The 21,966-nt window shown below is 38.7% G+C and overlaps 1 protein-coding gene across 1 annotated transcript in view; it reads left to right on the plus strand.

Moving 5' to 3' along the window:
• Sos (Son of sevenless) overlaps positions 1–21,966 on the plus strand; it is a 765,665-nt gene that overhangs the window by 731,455 nt on the left and 12,244 nt on the right. The window contains exon 24 of the mRNA XM_067134824.2: positions 6,361–6,652. Coding sequence (XP_066990925.2) covers positions 6,361–6,652 — 292 coding nt within the window. The remainder of the gene's footprint in view (positions 1–6,360; positions 6,653–21,966) is intronic.

Consider the following 21,966-nt stretch of genomic DNA (forward strand, 5'->3'; position numbering starts at 1 on the left):
TGAGATATTTGATGGAATTCAAAAAGTGGATAAAACTAAATTCTTTTATTTTATACATCATTTCCATCAATACACTTTCACTTCAAAGCTCGTTCTCAGACTCTGCATTCATCAATATATTTGATATCTCCTTTATGTCAAGACTCCTTCCATGACTAGTAGATGCCATTTTCATGGGCTACTTGTGAAGAAAGTAAACGACTATCATTGCTGGGAAACAGCTCAGAATAAAAAAATACCAACTCTGTTCCAAGGCCACTCATTATTTAAATGAAAGCAGCCAAGAAAACATAAGAATAACTATACCCAAATTCCTTTTTGCTGCGCGCAATTTGCCTGTACAGATTGCCCTAAAATGTACTTCAGGTGCATGACAGATGGCAGTAGAAGCTTAGAAAAAGGATAATAGCACTTGTTCAAAGCAAAAATAAATAGAGAACAAAGTTCCACCATGTGACCAATAGATGCCAGCACATTTGGAGTTAATTTCAAAACCGAATGTCACTTTACATCAGTACTGCTCTGGTACAAAATTAAAAACATACATGTATGTCTGTACTACACTGGGCCAGGTCAACAGATGACGTAAATGTACGTCCATACTGTTCAATGGGTTAACCTGGTATTTATATCTCAACAATGATCTTAGGATTTTTAAAAGAGTGGGTCTGTGTATACTATCATAAGCCTTTTTGAAATCTATGAATGAAATAAACATCTGTTTATTTCTGTATTTATAATATTCCATTATTAGTTTCAGGCTGAGAATTTGGTCTGGGCAACTTCTGTATTGGCAAAATCCTCCTTGGTATTCTCGAAGTCGAGGTTCTAGAATGTTTTGTATCCTATTGTAAATTACGCGGGAGAAAATTTTGTAAGTGCAGTCCAAAAGGGTTATTCCTCTGTAATTGTCTAGATTAGTTTTATCTCGTTCTTGAATAATGGATGGATTACGCCTGAGGTCCAGTGTTCTGGGATTTTCTCTGTGATCCACATTTTGACTAGATGCTGATGTAAATTTATGATTCCTAGTTTCCCTGCATTTTTCCAGATTTTTGCAAAAACACTAGGTCTTCACCACATGCCTTATAATTTTTTAGTTCCTTAATTTGAAATTCTACCTCATTGATAGTTGGAGGATCTATTAGATCTGAGGTAGTTAAAATGGGTGTGTCAGTATTTACTTCCAACGTTTCCAGTGGGTCATCGCAATTTAAAAGTTTGTTGAATGTCTCTGTGAGGATCTCTGCATTTTCTTGATTACTATGGACTAACTTCCTGATTTATCTCTCAGCATTAATATTGGGGGCTCATATTTTGTAAGGTATTTGCCAAAGTTTTTATAATAATCGTGTGTTTGTTCTTTATTAAAACTCTCCTCTGTCCTTTGTAAGATATTTTTAAGATGTTTATTATTATCATTACTATTATTTTTGTTGCTGTGTAATCCATAGCAGTTACATAATGATAGCCGAGCAAGTGGTTGCTGACAAAAGAGAGATTAACAGTGATTGTCTTAGCTAACCTAAAATAACCTAAAGAATTATCTCGAATTGCAGTTTCTTGCTGTCAACATGTCTCGTGTTATCCCTAATCCTTTGCATTTGAGAAAGGAAGAATTAATTTATGAACTTCGAATTCGTAAATTAAATTCTGCAGTAAATATCAGAGATGACACGAGCTTGTTGAAACAGTCTCTTAATTTACCGGTAACTATTCCTGCGTTAACTACAGACGCATTGCGTGAGTCCTTGGCAGTGATTACGATTAGAGATAAATTGTCGGAATTTAATGAATTTAATGCAATTCTTGTGTCCTTTTGTTCTTCTGAGCCCCCACATGGTCAATTAACATGTGCGAAAGCTCAACTACAACATTATCTGGATCCAATTTGGGATTTGTTGTCTCTCAATTTGCCAGTAGATGAGCGGCAGGAGTGTGAATCTTTTTTAACACAATTTTCTATGATATTTGATAAAATCGTAGGCTAGCTTGAAGGGAATGATTTGCCTAATTCAAGTTCTGAGGTTCAAGTGTCTACCCCTTCTGATTCGTGTGAAAATGAAAGTGTTACTCCATTTTCTGTATCTTCAGCTTCTCAAACTGTGGTTACTAGTGATAATGTTGTTCTGGAATCTAATATGGGTAATGCTCCCCGGGAATTTTCTTCTGCTCTCTTTTCAAGTGCTTTGGTGCCTGTAAGTAATTTATGTAATGGGTCTTCTACACATGTTGGTATGTCTTATAATTTTCTTATGGCTCCTGGTAACTCTACTGTGTCTCATTGTCAGCCTACTGTTGCTACACAGCCTGTTTTTTACGCGATGATGCAAAAATATCCCCATGTCCAAGTGCCACCTGTATCAAGTGTTCCTTTAGGTTATATAACCCCTAAACGAGTGGTCCACGTTCCGATAGTTTCTCAAATTTGTGAGAATGTTTCGCAGATGAGAATATCTACGCCTGTCTCATTGCAGTCTAACGCTAGTCCTAACCTCACTTTCAGTGCTCCATCCTTTTCTCAAGGGCGCTCGAAACAAGGTTACTATGCTGCTGTAATTCCTTCTCAGGACCACTCTAGTCCTCTCCAGGTACCTCCTAGACCTGTCTTCTCCCAGATTTGTTCCAATTTACCTCACCCATTGACTGCTGTATTTAAGGGAGTGTCAAAGTTTACTGCTAACTCTATTGATGAGGTTATTTCTTTCCTTCAGTTTTTAGTTGAATTTAAGGATCAGGCTATTGTGTAAAATTTAAGTAGCGATCACATTTTTCAAGTCTTATATCCACATGTATCTGGAGCTCTTTCTGGGTATATCATTAGAGCCATTTCCGAAAGATGGACGGTGGATCAGTTTCATGCACATGTACTTGAATTCTTTATTCCTTCTCATGCCTTGTCTTTGTTAGTGCAGAAACATTATTTCAGAGTTCAACATTTGAACAAATCGTTGTCTGAGTATATTCAGGATATTAAGTTCTATGCTAGAATTTTTATACTCAACTTTTCTGAGTCTGCTGTGAGCTTGCATCCGGGAGATAGTGGGTTCGAATCCCACTGTCAGCAGCCCTGAAGATGGTTTTTCCGTGGTTTCCCATTTTCACACCAGGCAAATGCTGGGGCTGTACCTTAATTAAGGCCACGGCCGCTTTCTTCCCACTCCCAGGCCTTTCCTATCCCACCGTCGCCACAAGACCTATCTGTGTCGGTGCGACGTAAAGCAACTAGAAAAAAAAAAAAAATCTGAGTCTCAAATGGTTGCCAGCATTGTTGAGGGTCTTGCCCCTAACTATCGGTCGTATCTTGCTCTTTCACCGCGAGTAGCAACTTTTGCTCAATTGGAAGCTATCACTGTTTCTGCCAAAGGTATTAGATATGCCGACGAGCTACGCATTGCATTAGCTCCCCCTGTTATGAGCATGTCTTTTCCTCAGGTTACTAAAACCGCTCCTTCTCTTTCTTCCAAGCCATTTAATTCTCGTGCATGTTTTAGTTGCGGCTCCACTGAACATTTCCAGCAGAATTGTCCTAAGATCCCTTAGTCAATTCAAAACCTGACGTGGGTAGTCGCACTGAAAATTTTCAGAGGAATTGTCCTAAAATTGGGCCCTTAGGCAATTCAAAACCTGATGTGGATAGAGTCTCTTCCACCAATAATTCTTGTCAATACTGTGGGTCGAATAAGCATTTCTCTAGACAGTGCCCTCACAATTCTTCCGGATCTGGGCGTTCTGGTAATAGTAATGCTAGATGACCAACCGTCAATTCTCATGGCAAACCTCAACGTGTAGCTTCATGTTTGGTCTGTTATAACTGTAGATTAAAGGATGATTCACCAAGTTCTGTGGCTGATAATAGGTCCCAGTCTGAACCTAGGGTCAGTTTCCTACAATCTTGTGGCATTTCTGCTATCCCTCATTGTAAATTACCTTACGTATGCTTAGCATTATGAAACCGCTACGGATTACACAGCACCATCACATTGATGATAATAATAATAAACATAATAAAGAAAATTTAAACTTCATGAGATTTGATAAAGTTAAATGAAACACCCACACATGATAAAGACTTCAGAAACAGCACTGAGATAAGTTATACATACCAGGTTAACCAATATGACAACTAAAAGAAAGGAGATCGGAAGCAAACCGGAAACCCTACGAGGTTTGTGAAAGGTAGTTTGTTGCAAGGAAAACAAGATTAACAATGATCCCTTTCTGAACACTCAAATTTACTGATTATTAATTCAGGTTAAGGTACAGACAAATTAATTAACAAACAGCCAAAAAAACATCCATTACGAGAAACATTTCTACCTTGCTTCTTCTTGAAACAATATTTACAATAAATCGTGACAATCAATTATTGAATTATAGATGATGGCAGGGTATTCACATTTTTTAAAAAATTGAAATTAATGTGAAAATTATAACATGAAATTAAGGTATGGGCCTGTTGAAACATTTACTAACGACAGATAGCAGCAAAATAATAAAATATAACATAGAGGCTGGTTAGGTTGCAGCCTTTCCTAAAACACTTCAGTAAAAGGCACATTGCTTCAAACTGGCATATGTTAAATTGGTAGAGAGGGAAATAACACATTTCATACTACTTAAAAGACGTGAAAACAAAGTAATGTTTACATTATATTAGAATGTTCAAATCAAGAAAAGGGGGTTACATCTGAAAACAAGGTGGGGTATGACTAGCCACGAGGGCTAAGTCATTTGAAGTTAAAAATTGGCGAATGGAAAGTTAAAATCCAAAACATGAACAAAACAGTGCTCACCTTGGAGGGCCGGTAGTCCCAACACAGGACAGACAGAGAAAACATCTGCTCCCTTCGCCAGTCACAAATCAAAGACAAACAAACTAGAGACGCTCTCACCGAGCTGCTGGTCGCCGGAAAAAGGGCAATCAGGAGCTGACCAATTAGGGCACGGGAATTACACTTGCAGTTCTTGCATTCACCAGTAAGAAACTTTGTTATTCTAGCCTATCGCAGAGCGCTTCTAGAAAAATCTTTCTGTTGAACCAGCATATTACCGGATATGAAGAAACGACTGGAAAAGTCCTCTTACACATGTCGGTACACCCTGCCTCACAAGTTATTACCTTAAATTCTACAAATGCTAGTTACACTGTTACTTACATCACAAAACTTTACACAATAACCAAATTAATTTAGTAGAGTTGCAGAATAATGAAATAACACTAAATATCTTATATGCATAATTTCAAGTTACATGAATGATTTATAGAGTTCACATTCCCAAATTAAGCCACTTTTCTTGATGTACAGAAAATAAAAATGATAACAATTTTATAGAGTATAAAACAAATTTCCAAAAGTTCTTTTGGTCATCATTCAAAATGATTACTTTACTCAGTCAATTTTTTTAAAGGCAAAACAAATGAACAAAGTGAAGTTTCCACGGTGTGAAGAATTATTTAATTTAATTTCCGGGTTGAACCGTGTTGTACTTGTACGCATATCACGTACAGTTTGCAGACGTTTCTGCCTGGGAGACTGATTACCTCGGATCGAGTAGGGGTATTTCAGTCGCCTTGACAAAGAATACTGCAATGTATTCAAAACGTCGGCAAACTGTACGTGATATGCGTACAAGTACAACACGGTTCAACCCGGAAATTAAATTAAACAAACGAACAAATTTTACAAAATCAAAATGAAGATAATGAATCTTGTCCTTTGGTAACGTTCTTAATGTCTTTTTTTGAGGCTTTCCGAAATAAAGTGATACACATCATCTTTCAAAATACAATTAAACACAGCTGTTTTAACACATACGAATTGTTTCTGAGGCCCAGCTATGCTTTTAAAGCTGCAAACATCCTCTAGATTTCTAGAAATGTATTTTGAAATGCAATGAAAAAGTACTCATTTTCCTGGAAAGAGAAAGCAGTGGTTAGCTCATAGAAAAGAAATTCATCAAGGTGGTTTTGAGTGAAAAGTGAGGTTCTGAATTTGCTAGAATTTGTTGTGTGCATTATGCAGATCTCTGTTGTAGGTAATTGATTTGTATTTTAGAAATTGTAAGATTACACAGCCTAGCTTGAAAACCCACTTAAATAAGACAAAAATACAATGCTCAAACAGAACTTTCGCCACTGAAAATCCCGGAATAAAATTGCTACTTCATCCAAGTTTAGGCAGATATTGCACCTTATAACTACGGTTTGTTCCAATCCATGCCACCATCTCTTCAAGAAAGATGGTTTGGTAATCTTCAAAACATTGATCATTTTATCAAGTAGTTGTTTGTGTTAATTATATTAATATATATATTTTTTAAATCTTGAGTGAATGAAATTTATTTATAAATTTACAGGCTCGGCAGGCTCCTGATGCTCCCCTTCTGCCTCCTCGTGATCTCTCACCACCACCATTGCCTCCCAGACTAATTGGAGGAGGTAGTGGTACAGTGCCACGAACTCGTGAACTGAATGCTGTAAATAATTCAACTCTCCTACAACGACGCAATTCTGCTTTGGATGTTCATCTCATCACGTCATGTAGTACTACTGTTACAACAGTCCCAGTTCCCTCAAGAAGACATATGTCTGTTAATGGACCTGTCATCTCATCCTCACCATCTACTTTCATGACACAGCATTCTACAGGTAAGCATGTTTCTGTGTATAGGAAGTGTTCATAGTCTTAGGTTTACATAGTAAAGGATATGGTGAAACTTTGCAATAATAAAAGTAGAAGTTTAGCTTCATGAGTATATTTTAATGGATGAATGTGGGGTTACTATTTAGTGCTTCATCTCTCTCTCTATATATATATATATATATATATATAATAAGAGTTTTGTCTGTACGCTCAAAATTTAAAAAGAATGGTATTTCCGTACCGGTCGTGTCCACAGTAACAAGGATATCCACTTTTTCCTTTTCCGTAATTTCTGTCTGTCTGTCTGTATGTATGTATGTATGTACATGCATCACAAGAAAACCGCTGAAGAGAATTTAATGAAAATCGGGATGTAAAGTCGGGGGATGAGCCAGTACAATCTAGGCTATAAATCATTTTATTCACGCTAAGTGAAATGGTAGTTTAGGGGAAGGCCTGAAATTTATTAGCGGTCTTATCGATAAATACTACATAACTAAACTTATATAGAATTAAATTTCTGATCATTTATGTCTTATACATTTTTACCGTACCAGCTCTGATAACACAGATATTCATGAATTTGTATTTTTGTTGCTAAGTCCATATCAACACTGAGCCACGAGAAAGTGGGTAAACAGAATTTAATGAAAATCGGTATATAGAGTCAGGGAATAAGAAACTGCAGTCAAAGCTATAAACAATATTTTATTCACCCTGGGTAAAATTGTAGTTTAGGGGAGGGCGCCCAAAATTTAATTTTTAATGTTATCGGTCCTATTGGAAAATACTACATGTTGAATCTGGTCTACACCACAGCTCTCTGGTAGCTCATTAAATAAGTTAAATCTCACTGGATGAAAACACATGTTTATTTTACACTATACACCACTTAAAATCTAACAAATACATAGTGCGAAAAACACGCGTGGCATGACCGAGCTCTTACTCTCTCACACTTACTCCCATCATGCCACTCTCCTCCCACTCCGAGTCCTTGACCAGTGCTGCCATTGTTCCACATGTCGTCAGGTGAACTAAACAGAGCTAAGCAACCAAACACTACATAACAAAAGTTATAGAGAATACAATTTCCGATCATTTTTTATTCAATTTCACCGTACCGACTATGATAAGAGTGGTATTTAAGATTCGGAAGAAAACTAAATGTGAAGGCCTACAATATCGAAAGCACATAATATTGATCAACAATAACATTACATTGACCATTGTTTGTTGTGATGTTCTTTGTCTCATGTTGCCACTCAATTCCGTTAGATGGGATTACTGCTGTGTACCGAGTATGAGAGTCTGACTGAATATTGGCAGGAAATAGTTGGGGAGTTAGAAAACTTTCTTCTTTAGCATTCCATTCCTCTGGTTCATACATGTCCTGAAACTGTTGGCATGTAACACACTGGTTCATCATAGTATTCCAGCTATTCGATCCTTACTCTGATGCGAGTTTTGAATGAGCAGTGTGCATGCTTAAGGCATAAGCTCACTTAGTAGTAGTAGTAGTAGTAGTAATATGACCTGGTCTAGAATTACAATTAGGCGTATTCCAAATTATAGCACCACAATTCACTAAATAACTCAAAATACAACCCTGAAAAGAGCCCTTTCTCAAGAAAAGCTTTCTCTTCACTTTTATTAAATTCTACATTTATTTTATTCCAAATTAGCAGTGAAGAAGGGGCTTCTTCTGTGGCTTGAAGGAAAAATTTGCCTCCAAGTCGGATAGTTTTTTCCGCCGTGAGTGTAATGAATTGAGATTGTCTGACTCATCGGGTACTCCTAGGAAACAAATTAGTAAAAGGGCATAGTTTTTGCCCTAAAAGAGTGTTCACGGATCACGGCTGTCTGCGACTTGGTCACCCCAGCTCTGGAACTTTGGACTGTTAGGTCGGTAGCGTAGTACTGTTCGTTAAAAGTGTGATAATCTGTGGTCTTTCATTTGATCGAGTATTTCATATTAACTATAATCTATCAGCTTCATGTTCCGTATTGATAATTTGAGTGCACAAGTATGAAGGATGAGTTTTCCACCTAATCAGTACTTTATTTTAAAAGTATTTAGAATTATTTAATAACTCTAAAAACTCGTCCTTCATACTTGTGGGTATTTCATATGAAGGCATTGCTTTCAATCGCACCATTCCTACTGACGTCATTGTAATGACCTATGTTCATTTCAGTTGGGAAAACTACTAAAACAGTCATTCTGAGGATGTAAAAAGGCAGGTGGAGAGTGAGTGTCTGCCATTATTATGAAAACTCCACAACCTGATTGTGACTTATGGTAGCCAAGCGGGCCTACCATTACAATGAAAATTCCCTAACCCAGTCTTCATATGAGGAAAGACGTTTCGCGACTTCCCCGTCGCGTTTCTAGGGTAACGTTAAGACCTGTGAAATTTAATACAATCTTAGTCACAACGTATAGAATATCTCCATAGCGAAGAACGCGTACATCAGCTGTTGTAGTTGATAATAAAATCTGAAGAATAATCTTGCTATGTTACTGGATGTTTTATTCCTCATGTATGCGAACTGACAAAAAGGATATTTGCCTGAGCAAACTTCTCTGTGGATTCTACTTGAGGAAAAAAACGGTAGACTTACGTAATACCAGTATAAATGGTCTGTTATTGGACATTAGACTTGCGTTCCATGTCCAGGCCCTTGTTGAAAGTTTTCAGAATTGTTTGCATATATTCTGATAGACTTGTGCAGCATTATATGTTGAAAATAAATGCAAAATTTATAAGTATCCATGGTGCTTCACTCTCTAGTCTGATATTTGTTGCTCAATAATGTTAAAATTCAAACCTCATTTCCGTCGTCATTTACCTTTCATGTCTCTTCACTTCCCTCTACGGCCACACTCATTCTTTCAAACCCAGTGCCTATAACCTTCATGGACCTAATTACCTTTGAAGTTAATCTTTATCAGCTGTAACATATTGATAGTTCCATGGCTAAATGGTTAGCGTGCTGACCTTTGGTCACAGGGGCCCCGGATTCAATTCCCGGCAGAGTCGAATTTTAACCATCATTGGTTAATTACGTTGACACGGGGTCTGGGTGTATGTGTCGTCTTCATCATCATTTCTTCCTCATCATGACACGCAGGTTGCCTATGGGAGTCAAATCAAAAAACCTGCACCTGGCGAGCCGAACATGTCCTTGGACACTCCTAGCACTAAAACCCATCCGCCATTTCATTATTTTTTTTTACGTATGAATATACTTGTAGTTGCTAAGACAAACACAAAGTGCTGGGAAATACAGTAGCAAAATATGGAAAAAGGCATAATTAAGTATCATTTAATGTTGCAGGAAAATGTTAGTTCTTTGTGTCCCTTGTATAGCCATCGTCATCTTCTAAAGGCTAAGCCTTGTCGCCGCAGCCATAGATGTCTATCTTGAGCCAATCAATTCAACTCAGCATAGGTCTTGCTTTTCATCCTCAAAAGCATGTTGCTGAAGCAAAACACACACGGTTGTCTTCTTCCTCTTTTTCCTGCAATTCTTCCTTTCGTGGTGATACAAAAATATTTCTTATGCCGCAGAATGTGACCAGTAAATTTTATCTTCCTTTCATGTCTCTTCACTTCCCTCTACGGCCACACTCATTCTTTCAAACCCAGTACCTATAACCTTCATGGACCTAATTACCTTTGAAGTTAATCTTTATCAGCTGTAACATATTGATAGTTCCATGGCTAAATGGTTAGCGCTTTTCTCTTATCTCTCTAAGGATTTCAGTATTGCTCTTCATTTCAGTCCAACTTATCCTCTGCATTCTCCTCCAGATCAACATTTCAACTGCTTCTAACACTTTCTTTTCCTATTCTCCTTATGTCCAGCTTTCACAACAGTACCGAAGCACCCTCCATACAAGGTTTTAGCAAAGGTGTTCCAAATTTGAATTTTTATTTGTTGACCAGCAGATGCTTTATCTTGGAAGGCTCACTTTCTGGTAGACTCTGGTTATCCCTTGTGATTAGGGTTCCAAGGTAGCAGGATTTTTTTATATTTAAATTGATGTAATTGTCAGAAGCTTACGAGAAATTGCAAGCCATGCTGCCTTCTGCTCTTCCTTCAGCAGCCTTGAGGATCCAGCGAGCTGACACCTTTTGGAACCCAAATTCTTCCGGATGATTATCAGAACACTCCCATGGCTGATCTGAAGCACAGTTGTTCGCGTATCAACTTCAATAAGCTCTCGAACAGCTGCGCTGTGATGCTGGTGCAGGGGCTGTGTGTGTGTGTCATGTTTTCAACTCTATCGCATCCGTCCTTGAACTCATTACACCAATCTTTCACCCGGGTCTGTGAGAGGGTTCTGTCACCGAACTGTGCATGTAACCGGCGACGAATTTCAGCAGGTCTAACATTTTCTCAGACAAGAAATTTGATGATGATGTGTTGCGGAACATGTGGCTGTACCTCTCTCTCACTCATCATGAAAGCAGCTGAATACAACATGGACGAGACATACTAAGTTATGATGCCCTTTTCAGAGACCCCTCCTTGTGTGTTCTAACGGCCTCAACTCACATGCAAGCCAAACAGGCGCCAAAATCAAAAAGGCTTGTTTATATTTGACTTACCTACATATTTTACTGTTATGGAACAATGTGATACTGAAGAAATGTATATCTATGCAACATAAACAGTAAAGATGCCTTATTTATAATATCTGTAAAAAAGATGGGGAAAAGAAAAGAAGACATTCTGAATTTGTATATTAACAAAACTTTTTAACTTCCATTTTTACATTTACCAACTTGTGAAAACACTCCAAAATGTCACCCCTGTATTCTGATATTATGAAATGAAAATTGACAGCCTGTTTCCAGTCATTCAACTAGGTCAGGAATAGAATGGGTGAAGCCCCTATCTAGCAGCAAGGGTTGGAAATGTGCTGGCTACCAAAGCCTGTTGCACTCCTCTGGGGCAATGATAAACTGACAGATGAAATGATATTGTAGAGTGTTGCCGGAATGAAAGATGACAGGGAAAACTGGAGTAACTGGAGAAAAACCTGTACCGTCTCTGTCTTGTCCAGCATAAATCTCACATGGAGTGACCAGAATTTGAACCAGCGCACTGCTGTCTGAGTCACGGAGGCTCTCTATTCTGATATTAAAAACGAAAAATTTCGAAATTTCAAAGCATAATCAGATTTGTTTTAAAAAGTAGTATAAATTTAAAATATTTTGACCCCTTGTGGGTGGGGGACACAGGCGAAGAATACACCCATGGTATCCCCTGCCTGTTATAAGAGGCGACTAAAAGGGTCAACCAGGGGCTCTCAACTTGGAAGCATGGGTGAGCGACCATGGGGTCCTTAGCTGAGTCCTGGCATTGCTTCCACTTACTTGTGCCAGGTTCCTCACTTTCATCTATCCTGTTCAATCTTCCTTGGTCAACTCTTGTTCTTTTCAGACCCCAGCAGTATTAGAGCATTGAAGGCCTAGGAAGTTTTTCATTTTCATGCCCTTCACGGCCCTTGTCTTTCTTTGTCTGGTATTTCATTTTTCAAAGTGTCGGATCCTTCTTTTTTCTCTCTCCCTCTCTCTCTCTCTCTCTCTCTTTCTACCCTTGTGGGTGGGGGATGCAGACGAAGAGTGCACCCATTGTATCCCCTGCCTGTTGTAAGAGGTGACTAAAAGGGGCGACCAAGGGAGTATGACGTTAGAACGATGAGATTACATGTGATTAGTACCATTACGTCCAGAACACCATGGGTCGACGTTATTTGCAACTAGTACCACCTTGCGATGAAAACCATGGGTCTACGTTACATAGGAACATTACCATTATGTGAGGAATACTACGGGTCTGGGCATTGCTTGTGATAAGTATCATGTTGTACATTCCACCGGTCAGTTCCACTGTGTTCAGAATGGATCTGTGTTCCTATGAGTAGTACCACTTTATGAGAAACACCATGTGTCTACGTTGCCTGTGATTGGCACCACTTTGTGAGAAAAACCACGGGTTTGGTTGGCACCCGTGATACATACCACTACGTGATGAAAACCATGGCACTGCGTTGCCTGAGAGTAACACCATGGGTTTGTGTTGCCTGTGGGTGTTACCATAATGTGTGATATACCATGGGTCTACATTGCCTATGATTAGTACTGCTATGTAAGCAACACTATGAGTATACATGGCCTGTGATTAGTTCCACTAAGTGAGGAACTCCACGGGAATACCGGTGCCCGTGATTAGTCCCACTATGTGAGGAAGACCATGGGTCTGCATTGCTTGTGAATAGTACCCTTATGTGTGAAACACCATAGGTTAGTGTTACCCATGAGTGGTGTGATTGTGTGTGACATACCACAGGTCTACATTACCTGTGATTAGTACCACTATGCGAGAAACATCATGAGTCCACATTACCTGTGATTAGTACCACTATGGGAGGAACACCATGGTTCTGCTTTACCAGTGATTAGTAGCATTATGAGGAGCCTGAAACCTGGATTTTTGACGCCTTTAGATAAGGATTATCCCAGTATTGAGGGCATTGTGAATTGGATCCAGTGATAGTTTTTGTTTCATGATCATTTTTTTCATCATCATTCATTGTAGATTCTAGTCAGTGAATACATTTTGAAGTTTTCATTTTCATTTCGTTCACCTCGTACCATTAGGGGCCGATGACCTAGCTGTTAGGCCCCTTTAAACAACAAATATCATCACCATCAACAAAAATATTTTGTTCATAGAATTAATATTTTGGTATGATATTTTAAAAATGTCTTTCCTGAAAACTTTGCTTTTTAGCATTTATTGCCTTTTTTTAAAAAAAACGCTCCTCAGTTTGCATCTACTTACTTGCTATAGCTGTTATATAAAATTTTTGTTAATAAGTATACTGAATTCCATGGGGCTGCCATCGCTGCAAGGCAGTTTTCTAAAATAAAATATCATCTTAATTTAGGTATGTACATGTAGTCTATATAGTTATAAACAACTTGATGTAAATAGTGTATTAAACTGGTTAGATGTAATAGAAGGCCACATGGCTTTAATCTTACATACATACATACATTACATTACATTACATTACATTATCATTATAGACCATTATGCCTTTCAGCATTCAGTCTGCAAGCCTCTGTGAATTTACTAAACATCGCCACAATGCTCTGTTTGCAACTAGTGCTGTGGCCGCATTTTGTACTATACCTCTTATACTTAAATCGTTAGGAACTGTGTCTAACCATCATCATCTTGGTCTCCCTCTACTCCTCTTACCCTCCATAAGAGTAACCTATCCTCCTCCATGCGCCTCACATGACCCCATCACCAAAGACGGTTTATGCGTACAGCTTCATCCATCGAGTTAATTCCTAACTTATCCTTTACCTCCTCATTCTGAGTACCCTCCTGCCATTGTTCCCACCTGTTTGTACCAGCAATCATTCTCACTACTTTCATGTCTATTACTTCTAACTTATGAATAAGATACCCTGAGTCCACCCAGCTTTTGCTCCCGTAAAGCAAAGTTGGTCTGAAAACAGACTGATGTAAAGATAGTTTCGGCTGGGAGCTTACTTCTTTCTTACAGAACACTTGATCGCAACTGCGAGCTCACTGCATTAGCTTTACTACACCTTGATTCAATCTCACTATATTACCATCCTGGGAGAACATACAACCTAAATACTTAAAATTATCTACCTGTTCCAGATTTTTATCACCAATCTGACATTCAATTTTGTTGAATTTCTTACCTACTACATCAATTTAGTCTTTGAGAGGCTACTTTTCATACCATACTTATTGCACCTATTTTTTCAGGCTTTTGGCACAATCTGCCATTAAGACCAAGTCGTCAGCTTAGGCCAGACTGCTTACTACATTTCCACCTAACTGAATCCCTCCCTGCCACTTTATACCTTTCAGCAGATGATCCATGTAAGCTACGAACAACAAAGGTGAAAGATTACAGCCTTGTCTGGCCCCTGTAAGTACCCTGAACCAAGAACTCTTTCTACCATCAATTCTCACTGAAGCCCAATTGTCAACATAAATGCCTTTGATTGATTTTAATAATCTACCCTTAATTCCATAGTCCCCCAGTATGGTGAACATCTTTTACCTCGGTACCCTGTCATATGCTTTCTCTAGATCTGCAAAACAAAAACGCAACTGTCTGTTCATCTCGTAACATTTTTCAGTTACCTGGCGTACACTGAAAATCTGATCCTGACAGCCCCTCTGTGGTCTGAAACCACACTGGTTGTCATTCAACCACTGATCACACCCTCCCTTCCAAGATGCCAGTGAATACTTTGCCCAGTATACTAATCAATGAGTTACCTCAATACTTGTTGCAATCCTTCCTGTTCCCTTGCTTATAGACAGGTGCTATTACTGCTTTTGTCCAATCTGAAGGTACCTTACTAACACTCCATGCTAATCTTACTACTCTCTGAAGCCATTTCATCCCTGCCTTCCCACTATACTTCACCATTTCAAGTCTAATTTCATCTATTCCTGCTGCTTTATGACAATGGAGTTTATTTACCATCCTTTCCACTTCCTCAAGCCTAATTTCACGAACATCATTTTCTTCCTTCCCATGAGCTTCGTTGTTCGCGACACCACCAGGAAGATTTCCTTTTACGTTGAGAATATTTTCAAAATATTCCCTCCACCTGTCCAGTGATTCCCTGGGATCTATTATGAGTTCACCTGAATTACTCAAAACACTGTTCATTTCCCTTTTCCCTCCCTTCCTAAGATTCTTTATTACTGTCCAGAAAGGGTTCCCTGCTGCTTGACCTAGCCTTGCCAGGTTATTACCAAAATCTTCCCACGACTTCTTTTTGAATTCAACAACTACTGTATTTGTTTTGTTCTCTTTCTTTCATCTACGTACAATTCCCTGTCTGCATCATTCCACCACGTTGTTCGCTTTTTCCCATCTTTACACACAGTCATTCGTAGGTATTCCCTTGCTGTTTCTACTACAGCATCCCTGTATGCCACCCATACTCTTTGTATATCCTGAACCTGCTTACTGTCCACTGTTTGAAACTTCTAACTAATCATATCCATGTACTTCTGTCTAATTTCCTCGTCCTGGAGATTTTCTACCCTTATTTGTTTGCAGACAGATTTCACTTTCTCTACCCTAGGCCTAGAGATACTTAGTTTACTGCAGATCAGATAGTGGTCTGTATCATCGAGAAATCCCTGAAAATCACGTACATTCCTAACAGACTTCCTGAATTCAAAGTCGGTTAAGATATAGTCTATTATGTGTAGCAGTGAATAGCCTTATCCTTGAAGAATGCATTCTTAACTGCTAATCCCATACTAGCACAGAAGTCCAGCAAACGCTTCCTGTTCCCATTAGCTTCCATATCTTCCCCACATTTACCAATCACTCTTTCGTATCTTTCAGTTCTATTTGCAGCTCTCTCATTGAAATCGCCCATTAGCTTGCTATTGACTCTGCCTAAAATGTCACTCAATGCTTCATAAAACTTGTCAACTTCGTCATCTGCACCCTCACACGGTGAATACACTGAGACAATATCGTCCTAATTCCTCCAGCTGCCAAATCTACCCACATCATTTGCTCATTTACGTGCCTAGCAGAAATTATGTTGTGTGCAATGGTATTCCTGATAAACAGCTCTACCCCAGACTCTGTCCTTCCCTTTTTAACACCCGCCAAGTACACTTTATAATCTCCTATCTCTTCCTCGTTATCTCCCCTTACCCAAATATCACTTACTCCTTGTACATCCAGTTGCATTCTCTTTGCTGACTCAGCCAGTTCTACTTTCTTTCTTCCATAAGCCCCATTAATATTGATAGCTCCCCATCGAATTCCATTTCGTTCGCGAAGTTGTTTCCAAGGAGTCCCATGCCTATCATATGAGAGAGGGAATCCGTTACTCCTATAGGTCCGAGGCTTGCTTAAAATATTCTGAGCTCGGTAAATTCATGAAGCAGGATGATACCCTACTTACACATAGTCCAAGTGAGGATCTCTCCTCTAACGGGTTAGGGACCACTGGTGGATCGTATAGTACTAGCCACCTGAGCACAAGGCGGACCATGACTCAGAATATATCCGAGATGCCCACTCCCATTCTATAGCAATTAGTATCCCGACTCTCAGGACCACTTACTAGGCCACTCAGCCATTGCCCATGGTTCACCAACTAGGATGTAATTACAGTAACCCACACCAAGAACCATGGCTTTAATCTTGTCAGGTTAGATAAATTATTAATTATGTTGTTCATTGTCAACTCTAGGAAAGCTCTGTAATGGTGCTCTCCTCATAGGACATACCACTCTCTTTCCATTTCTACATCTAAACTATGGTTACAGATACCTCATAACACTAATTCTCTCCTACATACATTCAATTCTTCTCAGCCAAAAGAACAGTGATTGTTGAAGAGAGAGCCAGTCTGCATTAGGATGGGAGTGTCTGAAAATGTCCTGATACTGTTGTGTTTTCGTGTCTGTCTTTTCTGTTCTTTCTGGTCCTGCCTCTTCCTACACTGACCTGTCATTGTGTTTATCCTATTGTGTGTTCATATTAATGTTCATATTTTCATTATATAACTTGATTTGTTCCTTGTTTATTCCTTGGGGGCGATGACCTTAGATGTTAGGCCCCTTTAAATAACAAGCAAGCATCATGTTTATTCCTTTTTCATTACTTAATTGAGGCCATTAGAATAGCATAGGCATGTGAGCCAAAAGCTAGTTTAGAGAAAAACATGTTTAAAGTTATGCTAAGTATCACACAGAGAAACACATCAGATTAAAATATTTCATTAAAATATTGTACACTTCAGAAATGAACCAGCAGGCATTACTACTGTTAATTAAAATTATAAAATACCATTTTACAGATATTCTAGGTCTTTGAACACTAATTTTAAATATGACCTTTTTTAAATGCAAGGTATGTGTTTATGCATGTTAAGAATGAAACTGTTACCTTGCAAAATGGAAATACGTACTGTATAAATAAATTAACTAATATGAGAAGGCCTGTCTGTTACACATGATATTTTCACATATACACTTGTCATTAGTTTATTTAACTAGCTGTTTTGTAAATTGTAATTCCCTACTTCCAAAAATGTTGAAATATTTCATCAATTTCATCTCGACCCACTTTCTTAAAACAAGCACATCGACAAGGCTGCCATACTTCCTTCACACTTGCAACATTTCTAGCTTTTGAACTTAAATAATCTTCACCTGTATTTCTCATTTTCTTCGCCACGTTTATTTTCCATTTGTTTTTCTGTACACAGCATTTTCTAGGACGACTTACGTGATGAGAAGGAGAAGCACTGTTTGTATCGCTCATTATTTATGTTACATTACAAGTCTCATTCTTTGAATGATGAAAACACAAATTTAAATACACAACACTAAATACACCAAATAAATATTACAGCAAGAACTGCATGGTACCGAGAATGAGTGTTATAACTAGCTTTTGAAGCAAAAGACTGAACGAAAAGCTGAACTTTCAAACAGATACCACCATACAAGAAAGATTAAATAATTTTTTTTTTTTTGCTAGGGGCTTTACGTCGCACCGACACAGATAGGTCTTATGGCGACGATGGGATAGGAAAGGCCTAGGAGTTGGAAGGAAGCGGCCGTGGCCTTAATTAAGGTACAGCCCCAGCATTTGCCTGGTGTGAAAATGGGAAACCACGGAAAACCATTTTCAGGGCTGCCGATAGTGGGATTCGAACCTACTATCTCCCGGATGCAAGCAAATAATTAATTAATTAATTAATTAATTAATTTAAATGCAACACTTAAGATTTTCCAAAGAAAGTTATTTACTTTCTTAAAATTTATGACTAACTTGTGTGGGGTGGTGTTATCTTTATGATTGTCATTTAACTCACTACTAGCGAGATATCCAGAGCAATTTTCATTGGGAGGAATGAGTATTTACAGCAAATTATTCACAGGGATAATAAAAAGTGCTAAATTCACCCTTTTCACCCTTGGGTTTTTTTTTTTTTACATCGCACCGACACAGATAGGTCTTATGGCGACGATGGGACAGGAAAGGGCTAGGAGTGGGAAGGAAGCGGCCGTGGCCTTAATTGAGGTACAGCCCCAGCATTTGCCTGGTGTGAAAATGGGAAACCACGGAAAACCATCTTCAGGGCTGCCGACAGTGGGGTTCGAACCTACTGTCTCCCGAATACTGGATACTGGCCGCACTTAAGCGACTGCAGCTATCGAGCTTGGTTTGTTTATTTCAAAATTTAACCTTGTTTAAGGTCAGTTCCAGAGATACCAACCACTAGGGATTTTCTGTATTTTCTATGGATTTTTCATGTACTACGGCAGTACAGAAGCGGTACTGATTATTATGGATTTTAAAAATTCGATGGGTTTATCATGTCCAGATGTGAAGTTCTGTACAGTAACTTCTAAGAAGCAAATCTGTTCATTCCCAAAGCCAATGACACTCCAATCCAACCATATTTTTTTTCATATTGCAAGACATATTTCATCTTCGCTAACATAAAGACGCAACATCATTGGCTGAAATTTTGAAGGGAACATCGTAACTCCAGGAATACAGTATGGCTAGTTGTATACCAACTCTGCGACAATAAACACTCTTGAACAAATAAAACAGTGAAATAAGCAATGGTAATCCAACAAAGGCATTAACATTTTGAATGGAAAACGATACAGTTAGACCAGCTGCCTTAAAGAAATTGTGTGCTCTCGTCTTACGAGAAATATACTCTTAAAAGGAAATTCCGTCACATCGATATGCTGCTGTAGGTAGCTGTATCATGGATGAGGAGTGCTATTCAAAGTGCTGCTTTTAGATTTTCCATTTTCACCACGAATATGAAAAATTTAAGTTTCATACGGTACGTTGCATAGGAGACTCACTATTAAAAGGTAGTTCATGGGAAAAAAAATGAGATGGCGATGTTTGTTTACAACCTTTGATCGTGAGTGTAACATCTTTGCAAAATGAATTCCCTGCATATTTGTTCGGTTCTTGTTTATTATCCCTGTTTTAATAATGAGTTGCCTACGTTTGTTACAGTACAGAAAGTGTTACAAAGTGATGCTGATGTCGTGTAGTGCAAGTTTATTTCTGTGTTAAATAAAATAACAAGATGTTTACCCTGTGTTTTGTGAAACATGCAAGAGTGATATTTTAGTGAAACATGGCGAACACGATGACTGCCAATGCCATGTGAAATTCAAAAAACATGAACAGTAAGGGCATATCAAAGGGCGGTGGGTTCGAACTCCATCCTCGGCTGCCCTGAAGATTTTTCACGTGATTTCCCATTTTCGTACTAGGCAGATGTTGGGGTTGAACCTTAATTCAGGTCATGACCGCTTCATTCTCATTCCTAGTCCCTTCCTATCTCATCAGTACCATAAGACCTATCTGTATCATTGCAACGTAAAGCCAATTGTATTTTTTTAAATGATTTAAATACAGATTTTCAGCACACATTCCAAAATGATTTTCTTAATTCTCCAGCACAGGATATAATTAATGAAACGCAGAAAGCTGTGGCCTATTTCAAACATACAGGTTTAGTTAGTCATTTTGAGCATACTCTGTATTGGGATGTAGAAACAAGATTGAATACTAAGCTGATCATGCTAAAATTTGTATAAACCAGTATGGTAAAACGATTGAGGTCCTATCGACTGCAACTTCAGGCAATAAAGAGAAAGAAAAAGTGAAAAATAAACTGGAAGCAGTCAATAAAGAACTCAAGAGTGACTTGTTGTACTTCTTAGAACCTTTCAAAAATTCCACAAATGGTGTAGAAGTAGACAGTAGTCCAACAATACAAAATGTGCTCCATTGCTTCCATCATCTAGTACTGGGAATCTCGCCTTGACGTGGGTGAGGAGCTGGAATGCTATCCTGAGATTACGGAGGTGGTCAATTATTATTATTACAACTACATAATTTACAAAACAATAATGTTTCTTTTGTCTAACTCAGAAGGGAAAGGTGTAAACTGTTAGTGAACGCACCACGTCAATAATCAGCCGCTCAGCCAGCCTGGCCAGAACCCCAGCCCTAGCAAGCTCAGTCTGCAAGTGAAACGAAGCTCTGTTAGCCGAGCTGCCTTGGTTTGGCCCAGCCTCAGTCTGTAGTACTGTCTCACGATGCAGGCTAATCTTTGCTGGCAGACACAGTACGAGGCCAGCCAAGCCTGAGACCGCTTATTGCTCATCTCTTAACAAAAACTTGTCATCACTTCCAGAAGTTGACCTCCTCCTATCAGTTCCTGCCCTGCAAGAGTATGAATCCAGTTCGTAATACCTCTGCATGGTATGTAAAATTGTTGGTGGAGCACAGTGTAACAACTCGGCCACATAATGCAAGCTGCATCCATCCTCTACTAACGCTGCTGCCCTAGTGACATTCTCTGAGCTCAGCAGCATCTTCACTCCCGTAAGTGCTGTTTAACAATTAGTAGAAGTTCAGAGAACTCCCTCCTTCAGACATGGAGGTAACAATTAAGGTATGGAAACAAAAGATTTGCATTTGCGAAATAGGCTGTAATTTTCAGCTACATAACACTACAATCTATCTTTGGGATGGTCTGTTGTTGGCTATTATTGCCTGTCGTTTTGAGTTCATTCCGTTTGGCAATCTTTGAGAACAATTCCTAAGATTCAGTACTTTTTTATTTGTTAGTGGCGTCAACCTATGAAGATCTTTTGCCACTACTTTCACCATTTGAGAGAAACCTGCGTGTAAGTGGAATTGTGGAAGTGTAGGATGTTGAATGTGAGGCAAGGAACGTTAAGGACGACACAAACACCCAGTCCCCAGGCCAGGGATATTAATCAATTACAATTTACAAACCCTGTCCCAGCCGGGAATCAAGGGTATATCCAAGATACATTGTATGTTTTTTGTAGGCTAGGTGATTTCCCTCAAAACAAATGTCCAGTTTGTGGCTGGTGCATTGCTTGGATGGAAACTTGTAAGTTCACCTTTTATAGTCCCAGTTTTCAAGAAAACCGTCCTGCTATGGCTAGATCCTAATTTAATATTTCTTCAGTAATTTTAAGGCATTTGTGTTGAGTTGCTTTTGCCCAGTCAACTGCATATCCAAACTTCGTGGGTTGTGTATCTGTCATATCTGCTATGTAAAGGCTAAACTGTAGAGGAGCCAGAACTGAAACCATGGGACAGACTGGTATTAAGCATCTTCTGACTATTTGTGGCATTGCCTATGATTACCTGAAATAGCCTGAGTTGTGTGAT

Source organism: Anabrus simplex, chromosome 1 (assembly GCF_040414725.1).
Source record: "Anabrus simplex isolate iqAnaSimp1 chromosome 1, ASM4041472v1, whole genome shotgun sequence".
Classification (NCBI taxonomy): Eukaryota; Metazoa; Arthropoda; class Insecta; order Orthoptera; family Tettigoniidae; genus Anabrus; species Anabrus simplex.